The following is a 20,462-nucleotide window of genomic DNA, read 5'->3' on the forward strand; positions in this document are numbered from 1 at the left end:
GACGCATGCGTCTGCCTGGAGCAAAATGCCCCACAACTAATCACAGAATCTGGAAAGTAGACCTATGGAATACGGCTGACACACCCTTTGCTTTTCAACACCGTCTTGGCTGTATAGAGGAGGATACGAACCTAGTAATATGCTTCTGATCACAACCCGAACTGTTTAAGACGACTGCAGTTCACTCTCGTGTCTGGATATTTTATTTATTTCCCTCGGCTGACAGGTCCAGTGACAGTAAAACTGTGGAAGATGTGGCCACCGGTTGAGCTATTAGTTTTCCTGCTCTCTCCCCTGGCCCCAGGAGTTCTGTACACCATGAACAATGTTCCTCTGCTTCAGGAGTAAGTGAACACTATTTTACACCTTTTCATGTTCTATAGTAGCCACGTGTTTTATGACTATACTTAAGAGGGTAAAAGACCCTTTTAATTTCAAGGACCAGCAATTTGATGTCTTAGGCCCTACACAGACCCAATTTGATTATCATCTCTGCATGGGACCCTAATCTGAGAACAGTTGATTATTTTTATAGACCTAAATAGGTTCCGTTTGGTCTTTTGGTCGGTATAGTAAAGTAAGTAAGTAAGGCAGCTTGATGTACAAGTACACCGGGACTTACCCCCAATCCAAGTCTTTGGTATGACCCGGCCGGGGATTCCGTTCACACAGTGTTAACAAATAAAGTGTGGAAAAGCCACCACAACCAAAGGCATGCACCCCCCTTAACTGTATGAATGAAAGAGGGGGGGGGGGGTTGAACTGTGTAGGTTAAGTTTGCTCATTGATGTCCTTCTGTACAGTGACATAGATGAGTTGTGTTATATTAATTATACTGTATTCCTCAGACCCCTGCCTATCCTGGGAATGGGAATGTTCGTCCTGGGTTCAGTAGTGCTCCTGCTGCTCCTCACTGTACGACACAGGAAGAACGTTGACCCCCTGTTCTATGGTACAGTATAGCTGCAGTGCACAATACAATCATCCGTGTTCATTTAAATAGTGTACAAAATGGATTAAAAAAAGATGGATCCATAACGTTTCCTTCATTCTTGTGGCCCAGTGTTCGCAGCGTTCTCCTTCACCTGCTTAGTGAGCCTCACCAACGCTCTGGAGCAGGATGGGTACATATCTGGTTTCATGGGCTTCTACCTGAAGAAGGTAAATTATAAATCTTTGCCATCGTTTCGCTGACCTCAAGCCCTGATGTCAAAGCTTACAGTAACAGTATATTCCCCGAATGTACAATTATGTCTCTGTCTTTCAAATGTCTGGTGGGCTGCCTTGTGTCTAAAATCACCCGCTTGACCGAGAAACTCAACCTCTCTGTTCACTGTTCGACCCCAATAAAACCAAAATTATCTGGGACTTATTTTAATGAAGAACATTTTCCAATCAGTATGGTAGAGTATGTTAATACAATATGAATGAATACATTTTCAACATTGTCGGATCGTAGCCCTGCCTGGAGCTCATATAAGCGCAGTATCTCCCCTGGACAACTTAAGCCGAGATTGGATGAGCAGTATAGAAATTCCCGTGTAGGACATAGGAGATACGGATTAAAAGATAAAGTTAGATAAAGTATAAAGATAAAGTATATATAGATATATAAGCTCCATAAACCGCCATAAAGAGCGCCTGTCTGCAATTTGGTTGGTAAAGACCTTACTGTATGTGCTGTCTGGCACAACGAGGATTAAGTAGATATTGCAAGTGGTCTGCAATTTGCAACTGGATCTATTACAGACAAGTCTTCTTTGTGTCCGGGTAGCTCAGTCGGTAGAGCTCTCAGCTTTGGACCACAAGTTCACGGGTTCGATCCCGGGTATGAGTAGCACGGCCTGGGTGCGGCAAGTTGGGCGGGAAGTACTGGGAGATGATGGTATGTGGCGCTCCACCTCAGCAATCCATCTCCCAGTGGTCTAGCGGATTGTTACGGGGACAGACGCCCGCGTGTTACCGGCTGATACCGACAATAAGACACTCCTGACCTCCGTCTTCTAGCTTGACAAAATAAATGACCCCCCACATTATTTTTGATGTAAATAAATTATATATTTTTACTGCTCCTAGTATTGATGATCACTCGTATAGTATATGTCTTGAGTAATTGAATACACAGCACAATGGAAACAATTAAGCCCCTCAGGGCCTTTGTGATATTTTTAGCATTATATTGTGTTAACTGTACCTTTTTGAAAACTGTCAATCATCAATCCAAACTGTGTGCCACAGGGGGAGCCTCATCTGAGTTCTGCCTACGCTGTGATGATGTGCTACTGGGAGGGCGTGGTTCACTTCCTCCTCTTCCTCACCATGATCCACCGCATGTTCAGCGGGTAAGCTGTTTATTAACTTTACTTCAAAATAGCTCACGTGTCATGTGCCCCTCCTATGCCCAGCTTTGAGTGTTTGTGTAAACACAAACATTGAAGACAAAAGTGAGGACGCAAATTGTGATTGGCACGGAATGAGGTGATGTATGATGATAAGAGCGCCCCTCACTTCACACGGGTGTGATTTGTCTTTTTCTTGCATGTAGCCTATACACAGGGGGTGTACAATGCACATCAAACTGCCTCACACTACATAAACAGAAGCTAGGCTCCTGCCCTATGGGCCTTCATGGCTCGGCAAGGCTTACTTAATAGAGCACGCACGCACGCACAGTGTAATACTTTTGGTGAGATAGATTGTATTGTATTTTACAGTTACTTGAAGAGCTTGAAGAGATTAAAGAGCTTGTGTATTTTGCAAATCAGAGGCTACACGGTCAATGCCACACAACAAACACACACACACACACACACACACACACACACAATAACACCCCATATCTGCACGGCGGCAGCAGCAGCAATAAACAATAATGTATGTCTTACCTGTATTTGTGAGAAAGTGCTATCCCTTTCCCCATGAATTAATCCAACCGGGCAATAGTTTATTAATTGAGTTTGCAACTCCCTCTCCAGCTCAAAAGTGAACAGCGGTGCAACCATTAAAAGGTTCCTGTGTCACACAGTATACCTGTTACAAAGGTTCCTACTACCTAAGCAACATAGACAACCATATTACTCTAAACAAACCTTTTTCAACATCAATTGTATTAATTCCCCAAAGTTAAATACATTATCGTTGTAATAGATATAAAACTTTAATAACTTTTTATAAATAAACAACCAATCAAACAATCTCCCCCAACCAGTGCTGCATCGACGCCCTCAGCACCCTCTTTCCCTGCAGGTACTACTTGAGTAAATGTACTTCATAATAATAGTTTGTATTCTCTCTTCTCTGCGCAGGAAGTCCTATCGCAGCATGGGACTGTTGTGGGCGGGGTCCTTCATCGCCCAGCAACTCGTCTTCATCCCTGGGGTGGCGATTGGTGAGAGACACACACACACACACACACACACACACACACACACACACAGTGTGCCCCTGCCTGCCATTGATATATGATATATATCAATATATATTGAATATTCTCATTTGTTCAGGTAAATATGGGTCTAACATTCGCCCCGCCTTCTGGAGGAACACCCCCTTCCTGTTGGTGCCCATCTGGGCAGCCTCCCTGCTCTTCAGTAGGCCCAGAGAGATGCCAATCATCACAGCAGACAAGGTGAGTTAGGGCACTGGTTCTCAAACAGTGGGTCGGGACCCATCTGTGGGGCACGGACCAATTGTTATGGGTCACAACACAAAACCTTCTTGTCCTATATCATTTTATTTTACATTAAAAAAAAGAAAAATACATAAACAAAGAATCCCATGAATAAAAATAAACTAAAATTATTAGAAAATAGCTGATCTACAAGCTCGCAACATGACGCGAGGCGCCGTGTTGTGCTCATTTTCACTATATAGGGTCTAATCTCTAGCCGTGTTTCGGCTTTGAGCCCCAATGAAGGCTCATCCATTGATTTGAAATTTTTTGATATACCTTTTGGGGATTTGTTCATTTCCTACTTGTGATATCTATGTACTGTGCTTTTGTCTTGGTTGGGTCTTGGATTTACAGTGTCCCAAAGACACATGAAGCGTGTATGGATTATAACAGGATTTGTGTCTGTGTGGAGCAGGTGGCCGCGGAGCAGAAGAGAGGCCTGCTGTCTCGTCCCGTAGACCTGCTGCTGTCACTGATGCTGTTGGGGGCCATGGCCTTCACCGTGTTCAGAGGTTTGGTGAGTAAACGACACATGAAAGCCTTCTTCGCACCGCTACAGTATTTTACCCACAATAAGCCTTACAGTGAGGTATAGGCAGTTGGCACGCCAGACATTAGGCCTAGTGCAAAGATATAGAGAGAGCCATGGGGAGAGCATTTTTCATCCCAAAAAGTAGCTTTATTCTGAATGTTTCTGTCCAAACTAAAGTACCGGTAAGTCAAAATGCTGTGTTGTTAGAACAATTGGGCCCTAAAAAGTCCACATGGAAGGCTGTTTGAGGAAGAGCTCAAAGCTTGAACCACGTACGCCACATTCACAGCGGCAATCCAATCCCATTTGTCTTCACTGCTTGGTTTATTCAGCACTACACTTGCTAATAAAATAAATCCAATCTTCTTTCCTTTTAGGGGCCCCTTCCCCCCACTGTGAGTCACCAAAAAAAGACTGTTTCAGAAGCATTTCTTTCAGGCAACCTCCCCCGAACAACACGTTTGGTGTTGCTCTGCTCTTCACCATGTTTGCAAAACCCTATTGAACAAACAAATGATGTCGCTGGCTTTCACTCCTATCTGCTTGAACTAATCAAATCAATGATGAGCTCACTGTATGCTTTCTCAGTCAGTCATGCATGTCTCTCGCTCACGCTTTCTTCAATTCAAAGGGGATTCATTGGAAACACATGTTTTGCGTTGCCAAAGTGAAAAAAATAAAACGGATTATTGTACACTACAGTTGAAATATAGAATATAGGCATAATAGAATAAATACATGTAATATATATTTGCAATATACAATGTAGAATACGTAAAAACAAACTTTTTAATACACTCTCTCTCTCCCCCTCTCTCTTGTCCCTCGCCCGCCACAGGTGGTGATGGACTGTCCCCTGGATTACTGCTTCACTTATATCTACCAGTATGAGCCCTATCTCAAAGACCCTGTCGGATTCCCTAAGGTCACGGTGAGTCTGAAGAGACACGCGCGCGCACGCACACACACACACACACACACACACACACACACACACACACACACACACACACACACACACACACACACACACACACACACACACACACACACACACACACACACACACACACACACAGTATCGTACAGTATCCTAACCCTGCTCCTGGTTTATCGTTGCTGTAGATGCTGTTACATCTGTTCTACGCCCTGCCTCTGCTGGCTGTCTTTATCTACGGTCTGAGGACGCCTGGATGCAGCTGGATGCTGGACTGGACCCTCTTCTTTGCTGGTGCAGTGATTCAGGTACATTGTGTTTCTTCAGATCATTTGCTCTTATAGTGTGTTAGATGATGCGTGCTGTGAGCTCGTAAATGAGATAGATTTTCACTATTAGTCGTACCACAAAGTATAGGGCTTACGTGACTAATCGCTGCAGCCCGCATCATCACCAAAACCCCTGCCATCTCCCACATCACCCCCGTTCTTCACCAACTCCACTGGCTACCCATCAAATACCGCATAGATTACAAGATCCTCCTCAACACATTCAATGCCATCCATAACCTCTCCCCCCCCCATACCTGTCTGATCTCATCCATATCAACACTCCCACCCGGTCACTTAGGTCTGCCTCCTCCACCAACCTCACTGTTCCCCCAGCTCGTTTGTCCACCATGGGGGGTAGAGCTTTCAGCCGCTCTGCCCCTCGCCTCTGGAACAGCCTTCCCCCCGACATTCGAAACATGGACTCACTCCCCACCTTCAAATCCCACCTCAAAACTCACCTATTCAGACAAGCTTACTCCCACCTTCAGTAAAAGTCTGCTGCAGGCCTTTGTGTGTATTTTAAACTTGCTTTATTGTATTGTATTTCTTTTCTGTTTTGTTAGGCGACCTTGAGTGACCTGAAAGGCGCCATATAAATAAAATGTATTATTATTATTATTATTATTATTATTATTAATCTTCTCTTCTCTTCTCTTCTCTTCTCTTCTCTTCTCTTCTCTTCTCTTCTCTTCTCTTCTCTTCTCTTCTCTCAGACTCAGTGGTGCCACCTCGGGGGGGCTCTCCACTCTCGAACCCCCTTCACGTACAGGGTCCCTACAGACAAATTGTGGTCGATCGTCACCGTGAACGTCCTGTACGCCGTCGTGCCCGCTCTGCTGGCCCTGCGGTGTCACTTCAGCCCGGCCTACTTCATGAAGGCCGTTCCTAAAGGCCAGACCGGCGACGACAAAAAGAAGAAATAAACCACACTCGCGCACCGCTGGCCCCACAGGATTGTCGAGGCTTCAGCCATGAAGACTGTTGTTCTCGTGCTGTGTGTGACCCAGCTTAAGGTCACAAACTGCCTCAAACAAAACATCCGAGCGCAGAGAAGAAATCTGCTGAACTCTTCAAAAAAAAAATTAAGCGCCGCTTCCTGACTCAACCGTTCCAAATCACTGTCACCTCGCTCAGCACTCCCTGCATGGACTATTGAACCCTGATAAAGGCTGTTTGTGTGGAGTTAAGGACCGTTCCACATGGCATCTAGCCTGGAAGTGCCGTATATACACAGGGACCCATTTGCCATCTAACATCCAATAACTATAAACTTAGATCAAGCACAGCCCAGCGGTACGCTGGGAAAGACAGCCACGCGGTTATTACAGAAATCCATCTGTGAGAGAACAATACTCAGCAATCCTACTGTTTGTGTTTTACACACAACTCGTCTCGTTTGAAATGCTTTACCCCCCCCCCCCCCCCCTCTTTGTTTTTCATTGATCTAAATCTGCCTTGATCGATGAAAACTACTCACTGTATTGGACTTGGAATATGTGAATGTTGGAGATGCTCGGCATAACTTGAAGAATGTATATTGAATGTTTGTGAAGCTGGATGACTGTATGGATTTGCTGATAAGGGAGATGATAAATGCAGTTTCACAACTTGGTTGTGGGTGAGGGGTTGATCAGGGAGAGACCCTCAAATGTATACCCTCTGTACATTCTATAAAATGATTGCTAATATTACATTTCAAGTGTATTGGCAATTTCTGTCTGTTTTCATCTTTTGTTTTGTGTAGTTTTTATGTATACTGTATATGGGATGCATTATATGAGTTGGCTGTTTTTGTTTGATATGTGAGTGAGAAAATAAATCCTATGCCCCTTAATGAACCCTTGCTTTTGGGTTGCTGTATTCAGGTCATGTCGGTCACCTACTGTCCTACTGTACCATGTCCTTACCTTTAGACCTTAACAGACATTATTGATCTGATTGTGAAACACAGCTGGTTTCATTTTCCAGCCAATTTAATGTTCAATCATCTGATTTAAATCCGTTGGTTTGACACGACTTGTTATCTTGAAGATCATTTCTTGTCGGCAGTGGAGGACAGTAACGAATAACCTTTTTTGAGTAGTGTACTTTAAATATTTGAAGATTTGGAGACTTGTCACTCTATGACAAAGACACATATTGTACTTTTTACTCGTAGTTGCCTTGTAGCTGAGCAGTATTGTGCACAGTTGAGTACTTTCTCCACCCCTTTGTCGGCCAGTGTCAGTGATAGTGTTGTGTGACAGAGTATACATTATTAGGCAATAGGACCTGATTCGATGTCACCCTGACCCCTGTGGCCCACAGTAAACTCTGCTCTTCCTGCCTGTGATTGTCACACTGATAAGAGTTGAACCCTGGATAGTGGCAGCCTGTCAGACATAGACATGAAAAGGTATGGCAGGGACCCTAATAAGAGAACGCTGTTTTTATTTTAAACGGTATAGCAGTGATTCTCAAACATTTTCATTCATGGGACCCCCAGTTTGATATGCATTAGGGCTATGGACCTACTATTTTGATCTCTGGGACCCCAATTTGCACTGTATCATCCGTGTTAGGGTCCTATTTTAAAAACTAGAGCGGTGACCGTTGGGCACTGGCCTACTTGGAACGATGCAAGTTGGAAATGCATGCCCCACTGTTATGTCTGTGCCCCTTTTATGCCCATAGATGGTGTCAGTACTCTGGCTGGGGACATTGGAAATAGTTGACAGTAACCACATTTTGTTATGTTCACATTCACCTGCTGGGGGCACACTTTAGCCACATTCACCCTGGCATCAAAAATAGCAAAAGAAATGGAGGAATGGCAGATCTACAAGGTCACAACGTATCGCAATGCAACGTCGTGAGCTTGTAGATCGGCTATTCTCGCCACACAGTAAAACAGGGCCAGTCACATGAGGAAATTGCTCCTTGTACCAGACAGGATAAAGTCATTGTTCACAATCACTGATCACACAGAGCACTATGAAGTGAAAGGCACAGAACAGAAAGCTGGCTGAATAAAGGGCGATCAGATAAAGACTATAGCTTCTGATTGGGTTTCTTGTGCTGGAGTGCCTCAGATAGAGACGATACAAATGTGTATCGTGTGTGTGTCTGCACGTCATCTACTACTTCTCTGCCAAAAGAGAGAAGGATTACAGGCAGGCGTGCGCTTGTGTCCACAAGCAGCTGTAATATACCGTGATACATGCAGCAAAATAAATAATATGTTGTTAACTGACACCAAAGTAAAGACTGAACAACTAACAATGCAAAACTAACTCAAATCCAAAGTAACTAAAATGAAATAGAATTGTAAAATTAGGCTATATTTCTAAGACTAAGACTGAATAAAGTAATCTTAAAACTAGTACTAAACTACAAACCTCATAAAATGATCTAAAGGGAAACTGAAACCAATCACCAAACTGAAAAACTAAATAGAGAAGCGAAATGAATGAATATACGCATATGTGCATTTTATTCCCCCACTTTATTAAGAACGTAACACAACAGCAGGACAGGAAGTCATAAACTAAAGATTCATTTATACTCTGTCGTACGACCGTGACGCTTTGAAAAACATAACCGATTTCCAAAGCTTATACGGTCCTTAAACACATTCCATGTAATTCATTCGCCCAAGGCAAGAACAAATACTTTTGAACCGCTGTTTGAGTACATCCGCACAGAATTTAAATGCTATACACGGAACAACGTGAAACTATTGTTATTTGGAATGAGGTTGATCATTCATCACGAATAAAAGGCATCAACCCGTATATGACTGAGACATATCGACTATTACTTGCCAGCAGTATTTGTATCATTTATTCATCACACCATAAGGCTTGACAATCAGTTGTTGTCAAGGGACACTGTCGTGTGACGGAGTATGACATTAGTCTTCAGAAAACAAAAACAAAAAATATATATCAAAGAGGGCCTAAGACAACAGTTGTGTAGTCTCACCCGTCTGTTAATATAGCCGTGCAAAGACTGAGAGTAGTTAGCGATTCAGATACAATCAAGCAGTTATCTCGGGACAGTATTGAACAGAATCCATCACCACCAGTCTAAAATCAATGGGACTCATTCATTAGCTGAGAGCGCTGCTTACAGTGATGGGAGGGGGGGGTTCTATCTGATTGGAGAAGGTCCAGCTATTAATGAAGAATCAGCCAATAACAAACAAACACCACAATATTTACAGTAACGTTACAGAGATTAGAGACAATCAAAAGGATTAATTCTGTTACCCATTGACTGTACGAATGGGGCCACCGGCATATATAAAAGAGGACGTTTACGCCGGCTGTCTAAAACAGTTAAGTAAAAAAGAAACCAAGCATATTCACTAGCAAATGGGTTGATAATAAATAGTAACATTACACAAAAAAAACATAGCAAATATTAGAAAACAGCATGTACAATATATAGAGCAAAAAACAGACCCGCTAGCCAGGCGTTCTATGGGGAAAGGAACAATTAAAACCCGATTTATAGTTCGTCGGAACCATGCCAAAAAACACAGCCGATGTACAAGCTCACAATGGGTGTGACGCGAGCTTGTAGGTCGGTCGCTTCCGGTACGGGACATAGTCACACGACGGAGTACGAATCATACAAAAAAGCTCAGGGGTTATTAATTTGAGACTGAATGCTATCTTGCATCAATTACATCTGTGCTTTGTAAACAGAATACTAGAAGGAATACCGTTTTCCACGTAGTAGGGCGAAGACTAAATAAAACTGCACCTCACATTTTCCCTCTTACACATCACCTCACGAACGAGAGCGCGCGCGCACACACACACACACACACACACACACACACACACACACACACACACACACACACACACACACACACACACACACACACACACACACACACACACACACACACACACACACACACACACACACACACACACACACACACGCGCAAGGTTATTTATGAATAGGTTGTCGATCTACTGAGATATTACAGACCTTGTTAGTCGGACAAACACGGTTAGTGTTCACATGGACCTGGGCTAAACCGGCCAACCACATATATGAGACCCCCAACACACTAAAGACCAATAAAAGGGGTTATGGTGGTGATATGTGTAAAAATACCTTAAAGAATGCAGTATCCAACCGTAGCGAGCTAAACAGAGACAAAGGTAAGAAGTCGACAGGAACATCATCGGAATGGATCTGTTGAACTATTGTCTTTATTATGGGTCCTGGGTTGGCGCCAGGCATTGTGGGTCTTGTAGTATAATTTGGTTCAGTAGTGGCTGTGTGCGTCGTCCGCGCCCCGGTGTCCTTCCCCGCCGTGTCTCCTGTGGTTCCGGCGTTCCCTGCGCTGGCGGTGGTGGCGCCGGTATCGGTGGGACCGTCGGGCTAAGGAGAGGAAATTAATGAACGCCTGGGTTGATATGATATCGTTGCTGTCGCCGGGCAGAAACCACCATATTCTACCTGTAAGCTGACGGCTGTTCTGCACTGTGTTATTCGTATGCTTCCAATTTTGTTGGGAAACCATTGTTTTTCCTTTAAAGGGATAGTTCACCCTCAAAATGACTTTTTTTGAGGAGACTATTTGTGTCTCCAATAGGGAACAAAGGAGGCTCTTTGTGTCTCCAATAGGGAACAAAGGAGGCTCTTTGTGTCTCCAATAGGGAACAAAGGAGGCTCTTTATGTCTCCATCAAATTACTGGCTTAGTAAAGCGACAAAAACGAATTTGTTTTAAAAACTTTTTTTTTTTTAGGTGAACAAACCATTTAAAGCAAAGCTTTAGGCAGCCACCAATTTGCATGGTTGCAAACTGCATATTTGCTGCCTTACAGATTTGAGGCAGAGAAATAAGGAACCATAATTATGGAACAGAGGTATTGAGAGTGTGACATCTAGTGGCCGGTTGTCTACGACGCCTCATGTTGCGAGGAAGCTTGTAGATCAGCTATTTTCTAAACGTTTGCCTATATTTCTGACAATTAGCCCTTCGCTAAACGCCACCCCAAAAAGCTTGCCATTGCTATGCTGGGAAAACCTTTGTCACCTCATAGTTGTCAGTGTTAATTTGCATGGCTGTGTTGTTGAAGCCATACACAGCTTAACGTCTGGAAAGTTACACGACTGAGCCACCAGGTGATGGCAATAATATTAATCACTGTAGTCTGAACACTGTCAGACGGTTGTTAAAGTTGATTGTTGGACACTGTTTCTCCCTCTGTCATTTCCTCGTATGTATACATTTATCCAGTGCAAAGCCTACTGCAAGCCTGGTTGACTAGATTTAGAATACATTCTGAAGCTCTTTCTACTGAAATGACCGATTATTTATATGGAGATATCCCCGTCATTTAACATGCAGCTCAATGGCGGAGGCCAGCTTGCCATGTCTCCTCAGTGATAACGTGCCTATTGGACATGAACGGGCTGGGGAGGGACTTAGCGAAGGGCTAATTTGGTCAATGTTTGACCAGTTTTTATAGTATAGTCTTTTGATTACTTTTGATGCAGTAATATTTTTTCCCCCACTATCTTTCTCCCCCCCCGGTCTAGTCTAGTGCACCTTTAACACATTCCATACGTAGGGACGTCTGGAAACGTCATAGGGGGGGTTTCAGAGTAAAAGCGGCCATGTCTTTCCGGCACCCCGGAGCTTCTATTTTGAAGGAAATCCCGGCGCTGATTGTGTTGAAGCAGAATATTGCGAGGGGCGGGGCCACTCACACTTAGTACAGATGATCTTGGGATGCTCCCAGCTGCCGTCGGTGCGGCAGCGCGCGGTGGGGATGTGCCGCTGGTAGAAGCCGTCGGCGCACTGGTAGCGCACCACCGCGTGGATGTCATAGTGAGACCTGCGCCGGCCAATCAGATGGGCGTTCTCCACCGCAGGCGGGGTTCCACACAACACTGTCAAAATACGATTGGATCAAAGCACTGTTCCATGTCAGGGTTATACAGACATAATGTGTAGATTGTGTCGAGGAGAAACAACGCACACACATCTATTATCACATTGCTTGGTCGAGTGATCGATTCCGATTGGTCAGTCATGGTATTCTGCACTGCAGCCTTTTGTTTTTTGAGGGGCGCTAGCCCCCCTCAACGTCTGGATTTTGGAAATGAAGACATATGTCAAGTCTATGGACTTTCAATGTTTGTTTAGAGTACGATGTTTGTTTAGTAAGAAGTAAGGGTGCCCCTCACTTCACACATGTGTGATTTTATTCGTCTTTTCATAGCAGACCAGTATGCATTCATAATCAGCTCATTCACAATCACAACGCATGCAACTATAGAATCTAATGGACCATTTCCTTCCTTCCTTTTATTTTAAATCAATACAATATTTTTGTTGTTGTGTCAAATGATTGATTCCTGTATAGAGTAGCCACAGGATAAAGAACAGCGGGGAGGTCATTATTGGTAAATAAAGCCCTTCAGGGTGATTCAAGCCCCCTCTCTGCTTAGCATCGGGGTCCTGCATGCATCACCCTGGCAGGGTTGATTTCTCAATAATGACCCCCCCTCACTGTTCATTATTCCGAACTGGTAAACCACATCATTTAGCTTGTTAGTTACAACAGCTGGTGGTTTATTGTTATACGTAAAGAAATGACAAATGCATTTAGATTAGTTCAAACCTCTCGGTCACATCAGATGCATGATATTATGACACAATGAGAGAAGAGATAGTTAAGCATTTGCAAGGTTGAAGTACTTCACTGCCTAAAGGATTTTCTGATAATACATCCACATACATCAATTTTTTTTTTTCTCCGCTAAAGTGAGTGATAATGTTCTACCAGGGCTAAACATAGCAATAAATAGCCCGACACATGTGACTACACTTACAACAAGACTATACTTTCACCCCGCTATTAACAGAAAGTAATTTCCAAAAGAGCAGATTAGATGAGTACTCGGGGAAAGAGGAGACAGCGGCGCCGTAACACGATTGAGTGCCCTCGTCTGGCTGACATTTCCGGAAAGGGCTGACGAGGGACAAAACACCAGAGGACGGCGATATTACAGCTCAATGTGGCAGCTCTTTATTGCGTCCTTAGAGATGACAGCGTTTTGCTGCTGAATCTCCAGCGAGTCGGGGGGCTGGTACTGTAGCATATAGCCAGAGGGAGCTAATGGGGCTCTGCGGAGGGCCGGGCCCGCAGCCAAACCACGCAGCCATGAGCCCGTTTGCCAGACAGTGCTGAATCCCTTCTCTTCCTGAGCCCTATACTCCACAATACCCTCTCTCGCTGTCTCTCTCTTTCAAGCCCCAATTTATACTTTGAGGCTCCACGGTGGCGCTCGCCGCCATCTCTATTTTCGGCGAGTGAAGTTGTCATACAACGACGGAGCACACATTAAGCGTCATTGTTAAACTGCTATCTTTATTTAGACTCCAGTCTGTTCCTTTCAGATAATATTTTGTTATCCTCTCTTGCCCATAGCACTGAAACTGAGATTTATGGTCTCCGAGACAATGATTCTATGCATTCAAACATCTGGGGTTGCTCCGAGGGAATCCTATATAGTCAAGCTCACATACAGACAAGACTGGGTGGGGCAATTATACTCAACACAAACACCTGCTATAATGCTTCAAGTGGGCATGTCACATCCCGCCAGTGAGCAAGGCACGGGCTGACTATAAATCTAACAACACCCCTATCGCTGCTCTGGTTTAGTTTGTGTAAGGCCTCGAGTGGAAGATACAACACCGGTAGACACTAGAAGGAGACCGATCTTGGTTTCAGAGCCAATACAAGTTTGACAAAGAAGCCGTACTTCATTCAGTTCGTCTGTTCATCAATCTTCAGGACCATCTGGCGTAATGCCATTTTATGGAGGAGAGATTGAACACACAGCTATCAAAGTCTACCCGGCTGTCTATCGACTGACTTCATGGGCGATGTTAGTGGGTTGGACAGAGAACGTTCTTCTCAATAAAAGAGAAGAAAAGGGCGAGAGGCAGACAGAGGGAATGATGCGGCTGGGTGGTCACATGGCCAATAACTCCGGTTCAATCAAGACAATTGCCAATGTTGGCAAAAAGCAATATCTCTACTTGAATTAGAACACTACTCTATTAATACAGTACTTTAGCTCCACTACTGGACGTGTCAAGTCCCGAGTCAAGTGTGCAGTTGGTCCTCATCCTCACTCACACTCAAAACAAAACGATTAGGCACTTGTGGACTAAATACTTTTAGTTTCCACTCCACAAATTAAAATGACCTTCAATGGAACAATTTGCATTTTAACTAAATAACGAATGCATTTTTGAGTGGTGCAACCACTCCAAGGAACAGCAATGTCCGTGTCCGCCTAACTATGTGACGTTAACCCAACTATGTGACTGTGAGCACGAGTATGACTATTGGTACCAGTAGGGGCGCTGTTGTGCCAGAAACAGAGAGAGAGTGCTGCACTGTTGCCTGCTAATGAGAGAGAGGAGGGGGGGGGGGGGGGGGGGGGGTTGCACCACTCAGTTCACACGGGTGTGATTTTAAACAAACAACTGGGTATACTCCATAGACTAGCTGTGTTCTGTGTTTTACCACTGCTAGTCTACTGGATCACCTGACAGTTAGGATCCCTCACAGTAAGGATGTGGCGCCTTCATTCCTTCATCCTTCCATATAGGAGTCACCCTCCCTGCCTTCCTGGCTACCTTTCCCTGAACACGGCCAATCGTGCAACACTCGTCCAAGTCCGATGCACCACCATCACACTGTTGACAGGTACTTTTTGTCCCTGCTTCACCTGAGCACCCAACTGACATATTTTCAACTGAGTGCCGTGGTTTTGTACTTTTTCTGTCACCCCCGGGTGTGGTCTGGTCATAATATTCAAATCTTCCCTGTGTATTTTCGTTTCTTAATGAATGCTGATCGAGTCTTTGAGTCAAAACGCCCAATCGAAATACACCACTTTAGTGAAATCGTCCACTCCCCGTAGCCCCTCATTATCAGGTGGTGCGGTGGTGGCAAGGTTGTCAGTTCAAACCCGGGCTCCCCCAGAGTTAGTGTCGAAGTGTCCTTGAGCAAGACACTGAACCCCTAATTGCTCCTGATGTGCTGGTTGGTGCCTTGCATGGTTTCAGCTGCCATCGGTGTATGAATGTGTGTGTGAATGGGTGAATGTCATGCACATGCGCAAATTGCGCATCTATGTAAAGCGCCTTGGATTGGCCTTTCTGTACACTTTTTTGAAAATAATGTAGTATTATAGTACCTGATTATCATGTTTTAGGGCCGGAAGAATCACGGCACTCCATGATCTTTAAAGTCTTTGCTGGAGTCAGATGTACTCATTTTTGTTATTTAAAAAAAAAGTTGTTCTTTTGTTTTGTATTTGTGCTGCCATGTGGATGTGGGGGGGAATATATGTGAATAATTGCTTTGAAATTACTATGTTGTAAAGAAAAATCAATAAACATATGTTTAAAAAGAAAAATGAGTCATGTGATTTGGGGCACAATAACCCACAGTGGGGCATATTCCGGTAGGCCTTCTACATACCTGTGCCCTTCTTGCATATGTAGGGCAGGTTGTAGTTGCAGGGTACATCGTTCCACTTGCCGTCCTCATGGGCGATGGTCAGGACACAGTCCTCCCCGCCTGCGAAGAAGTTGTCCGGCTGGCTCTCCCTCCAGTTCTCATACACCTGCACAACCACCACAATTCACAGTTCAATTCCACATGGCCATGGACGTAATGTAAATAATACATTTAAGTGCCTCTGTAGACCCGACTATTAAAACAAAACTGAATGACTGGAAAATGGAAATTAAGAGTTTACATAGAACACATGATTATATCTGGTTTCAGTATTTATTTATGACGTATTATCTATTATTAAGGTTATTGTATCATGTGATTTGTATTGGGGGTGGGGAGGGGGCGGGGGTCGCAAGACATGGCCAAAGCATTTCCGGGGGTCCCCAGCCAAAAACGTTGAGAACCCCTGCTTTAGACGATAACTTTTACCTCTTTTTTCCCACAATTTTGTCTTTATGCTAATACATTCCTGCCCACACATTTCCGTGTTGCCACTGCTGTTGTATAGGTCCACCTGTCTATGAGGAGCCCCCACCGGGAGGACGTCATAGTGCCTCCGTCCTAATCCTCCCGCTCAACAACCCCTGCTGACGACCTCAGTCCATAGGAGTCATTGCGTGATGGCAAAGATCGCCCTCCTTGTCGGCGTCCCTTCCCCATAACACGAGCACACATATTGCCCATTGCTTGGCCATGACGGATGCACCGTGGGGGATTCAAATTCCTAGACTGGTGGAAAAGGTACTTTAGCTGTGGCGCCATTATTTCTTAAATGTAATGTCAAGATTTTGCGCTGTACACAACATTGGAGAACAGGCAGACATTAGCTTCAAATAGTCATATTATTCCAACGCATTATAACATCATAACCAATATATTATATAAAAATTTTACATTCTGGACCTATTTATCTCTAGCATCAGACGAGAAACCGCCTCCATCCAGTAAAGTGGCTTGGCAGAAGATGCACAAGATGGATTTCCATGACTTTAAATAAAACAACGACTTGTGAGTGGGTTTCAAAGGGCCATCGGGTTCATCTGTGTAAAATAGACTCTTGAGTTCTCTCGAGTTCACATAAAGTGGTTTTGAAGGGGATGAGCACAACAACGTTGTTTATCAGATGGATGTTCATAAGCATTTGTACAATGAGTAGGTTTCAAAATGCCATTGGGGTCACAGCGGTTCCTCTGCACTTAAAGAAATATGAAAACTTGAAGTTCAATTAAAGCAGAAAAGAACTAGACCTACTGCATAGCGGTTGGATGGTTCTGACAACCGTGTCTGCCCAGATTCATATACAGTATAGCATAATTATGTAGTGAATGAAGACTTTGAAGAAATTTAAACAATCCTGGCAGCCTCGGTATATTGGATATATTAAAACAGTTTAAGAGCCATAAACGTCAAGACGTCTAATTGCCAATTATGTACCGGATGCCACGGACGACAAGACGTCTTCCCTTGGGATTTTTCATTTTTATATATTCTCTTTTTCTTTTTTTCTTTTAATCCATATTTTGAAAATTCCTCTAATCTTGTGTACAGGTGATGACATGCACATTACATGCATAATAGAATTACAAATTATTTCTTTCTTTATAATGGGAGAATTGGCACTCAAAGCCTAAACTGGTGACCACCAGGTGGCGCTGAAAGAGTTAGCCATCAACGTGTTTTAATTAACCCGTTTTAAATTGTGAGGTTCCAGTCTCAGTGACATTGACCTTTGAACCCCTACTTCTGATCAGTTCATCCTTGAGTCCGAGTGGACGTGGCAGAGGCTCAGGGCAGAGTGGCCGCTGCCACAGGGCTCCCCCAGAGTTAGTGTCCAAGTGTCCGTGAGCTTGACGCCGAACCCCTAATTGCTCCCGAAGAGCAGGTTGGTGCCTTGCATGGTTTCCTCTGCCATCGGTGTCTGAATGAATGTGTGTGTGAATGGGTGATCGTAATGCACAACCTATATGTAACGCGCCTTGGATGAAGGCGCAATATAAATGCACCATTTACCAAATGTCATGGAATTCAAGGTGCTCCTGGCATATACCGCGTTCACAAGGTTGGAGTGGACGGACGGACGGACGAGCAGGCGAACGAACGAACAGACAACCTTGAAACAAAGTGCCGCAGGCACGGCTGTCCGCTGGCAGAGGTAGCCCACATCCAATAAACAGAATGTCCATATTGTGCTATTGTAACAATCTCGGACAGTCAAATTGAATTCAATTAAAACACAGAAGGCCGTTTGTCTAATCTGTAAATCAGAGCAACAGGACCTGGATTTATGTCCTCATCAGGTGTGACACTGAGATTCATTCACTGTGACACTGACATTCAGTCACTAATTCCATTGACATTGAATTAATGACCGACTGACAGTCTCTGTGGGCTCGTAAGAATTTATGCTCGCGCAAAAGGGTGTCATTTGAACGCAGGGCTTCCATCTGTGAGTCCCTCATATGATCCCAGTGAGATCGACCAGGGGTTCTGTCACACAGTGGCACAGCGGTCTAGGAGGTGATTCATTATTGTCGCTCTCGGGTGTTAACCTTGTATGTCCAAGACAGTTTTTACTTTTCATGAAATGGACAAAATGAACCTGTGTTCCATTGTAGATTCACTGCAGATATCATTTAGTAGGGATGTAACAAATAGTAACGGCATCGATATATATATAAATCGATTTTAATTAAAGAAAAATCAAAGTATATCAATAGGTAAACAGCAACAAATCGTATCGTTTGACTTTGTATCGTATCATTATTGTTTTGCAATGGAAATAATCGGTATCGAATTGTTTTGCAATGTCAAATAAATAATTTAACTTTTCCATTCAATATAGCTACACGTGGACTAAATGTGTGTATTCTCTGTGTTCATGTCAAGGTGTGGGTTTGTCCATATGTGTTCAAATACAATGTATTTGCCAGAGAATCACTGTATTTACTTAGGCCCCCTTGTGTGCACATAATATGTCACTGACGCAAAACTAAATAAAAACTAAGCTATGATGACAAAAACTACGACTAAATATACTGACGATTTAGTCAACAAATTAAAGCTAGACTAAAATGTTAGTCATTTTAAGTTTGGTTGTGTTTCTCTCTGAAAATAGCAGATCTACAATCTTAGCAAAAAAATACATTTTTGTAGACAAAATCAACCGTATATTTAGTCGACTAAAAACGAGACTAAAACTAAAACATCTCTAACCAGGTCGTTGCTGTCGGTCCACTGGAAGTCGTCCTCCACGGTGCGGTCGTTCAGGCCGATCCAGGCGTTGTCGTGACCCAGGCCTGCCAGGAACACAGGACCTCATTACGTCATTACCAACAGCTGTCTTACATGCATTTACACGTGCACACCAATGCACACATTTGCACATGAATGACATCGAGGGCTGTCGGATGAATAACACGTGCACGCACGCACGCCCGCACGCACACACGGACACACAGACACACACCGTTGATGAACTCCTGCTCGGTGGCGGAGGTGACGCTGCTGAGGTGGGCGCTGTGCTCTCTGCAGTCTTTCTCCGCATCTTCCCAGGTGTGTCTGTGGGTGAAGTACCTGGAAGAAGAACATACAGTACATACATGAATGAATGAATGAATGAATGAATGAATGAATGAATGAATGAATGAATGAATGAATGAATGAATGAATGAACGAATGAACGAACGAACGAACGATCTAACGAATGAACAAATGTTTCCTCTCGGCTTGATTACCGCAAGGCACATTTTTATGGCCTGCCAAAGAAAACAACTTGTTCAAAATGCAACAGCCAGAGTTTTAACTAAAAACTGAGAAAACAGACAGACAGACAGACAATCTTCTGTCCTACCTGTAGCAGTGACCATGGAACTTCCTCCAGCCGTGCTCACATCCTTCGATGTCTATAGACATGGACCGTCAGAGAGAGAGAGAGAGAGAGAGAGAGAGAGAGAGAGAGAGGGAGCAGAACAAGTACAACATGGATGAATAAATGATTGCATTGAGTACGCAGGAACATAATATAAGCTACTGTATAGTGTTGGTCAGTGGTCCCCAACCCGTTCTGGATCTGGGCCCACATGAAAAGCGAAGCGGCCCACTCACCTGACCACTTAAGATTGGGGAGGCCCACTTGCAATACCCTCATGGTCCACCAGTGGGCCCCGACCCACATGTTGGGAATCGCTGGTGTATAGGTATAGAGGGCCTATTATTATTAGTATTATTCTTAGAGAAAAAGGGAGAGACACGTACAACAAAAGAGGTGCTGCCTCACCCACACAAGCCCAGGACGGGGCTACGGGCTACGGGGCTACGGGCTACGGAACTCCGTATATAGAGAATGTAAAGACAATGGAAAGCATAGGAAGGAAAATTGACTATGATTGACCACAAGAAATGAGATAACGTAAGATAAGGTATAGAGA

The 20,462-nt window shown here is 44.0% G+C and overlaps 2 protein-coding genes across 3 annotated transcripts in view; one reads left to right on the forward strand and one right to left on the reverse strand.

Annotated features, from left to right (window-relative positions):
* Nucleotides 1-252: 252 nt before the first annotated feature.
* On the forward strand, nt 253-6,397 carry LOC308325506 (transmembrane 6 superfamily member 2-like; the record flags this gene model as incomplete). The annotated part of the gene is made up of 10 exons (XM_080778024.1): nt 253-344; nt 849-952; nt 1,064-1,161; nt 2,239-2,342; nt 3,306-3,388; nt 3,504-3,628; nt 4,089-4,190; nt 5,044-5,136; nt 5,331-5,450; nt 6,188-6,397. The coding sequence occupies 10 exons, from the start codon at nt 253-255 to the stop codon at nt 6,395-6,397; spliced, it is 1,131 nt and encodes a 376-aa protein (XP_080634150.1).
* A 2,542-nt stretch (nt 6,398-8,939) lies between these two features.
* LOC308324979 (neurocan core protein-like) overlaps nt 8,940-20,462 on the reverse strand; it is a 108,566-nt gene continuing 97,043 nt past the window's right edge. For both annotated transcript variants that reach the window (XM_080777344.1, XM_080777343.1), the window contains exons 15-20: nt 19,886-19,937; nt 19,502-19,608; nt 19,249-19,331; nt 15,997-16,141; nt 12,197-12,379; nt 8,940-10,859 (exon numbers count right to left, since the gene is read on the reverse strand). In XM_080777344.1, the coding sequence (XP_080633470.1) occupies nt 10,744-10,859; nt 12,197-12,379; nt 15,997-16,141; nt 19,249-19,331; nt 19,502-19,608; nt 19,886-19,937 (686 nt within the window). In that variant the 3' untranslated portion in view covers nt 8,940-10,743. The remainder of the gene's footprint in view (nt 10,860-12,196; nt 12,380-15,996; nt 16,142-19,248; nt 19,332-19,501; nt 19,609-19,885; nt 19,938-20,462) is intronic.

The sequence above is a fragment of the Protomyctophum bolini genome (genome assembly GCF_963924005.1).
Source record: "Protomyctophum bolini genome assembly, chromosome: 12".
NCBI lineage: Eukaryota > Metazoa > Chordata > Actinopteri > Myctophiformes > Myctophidae > Protomyctophum > Protomyctophum bolini.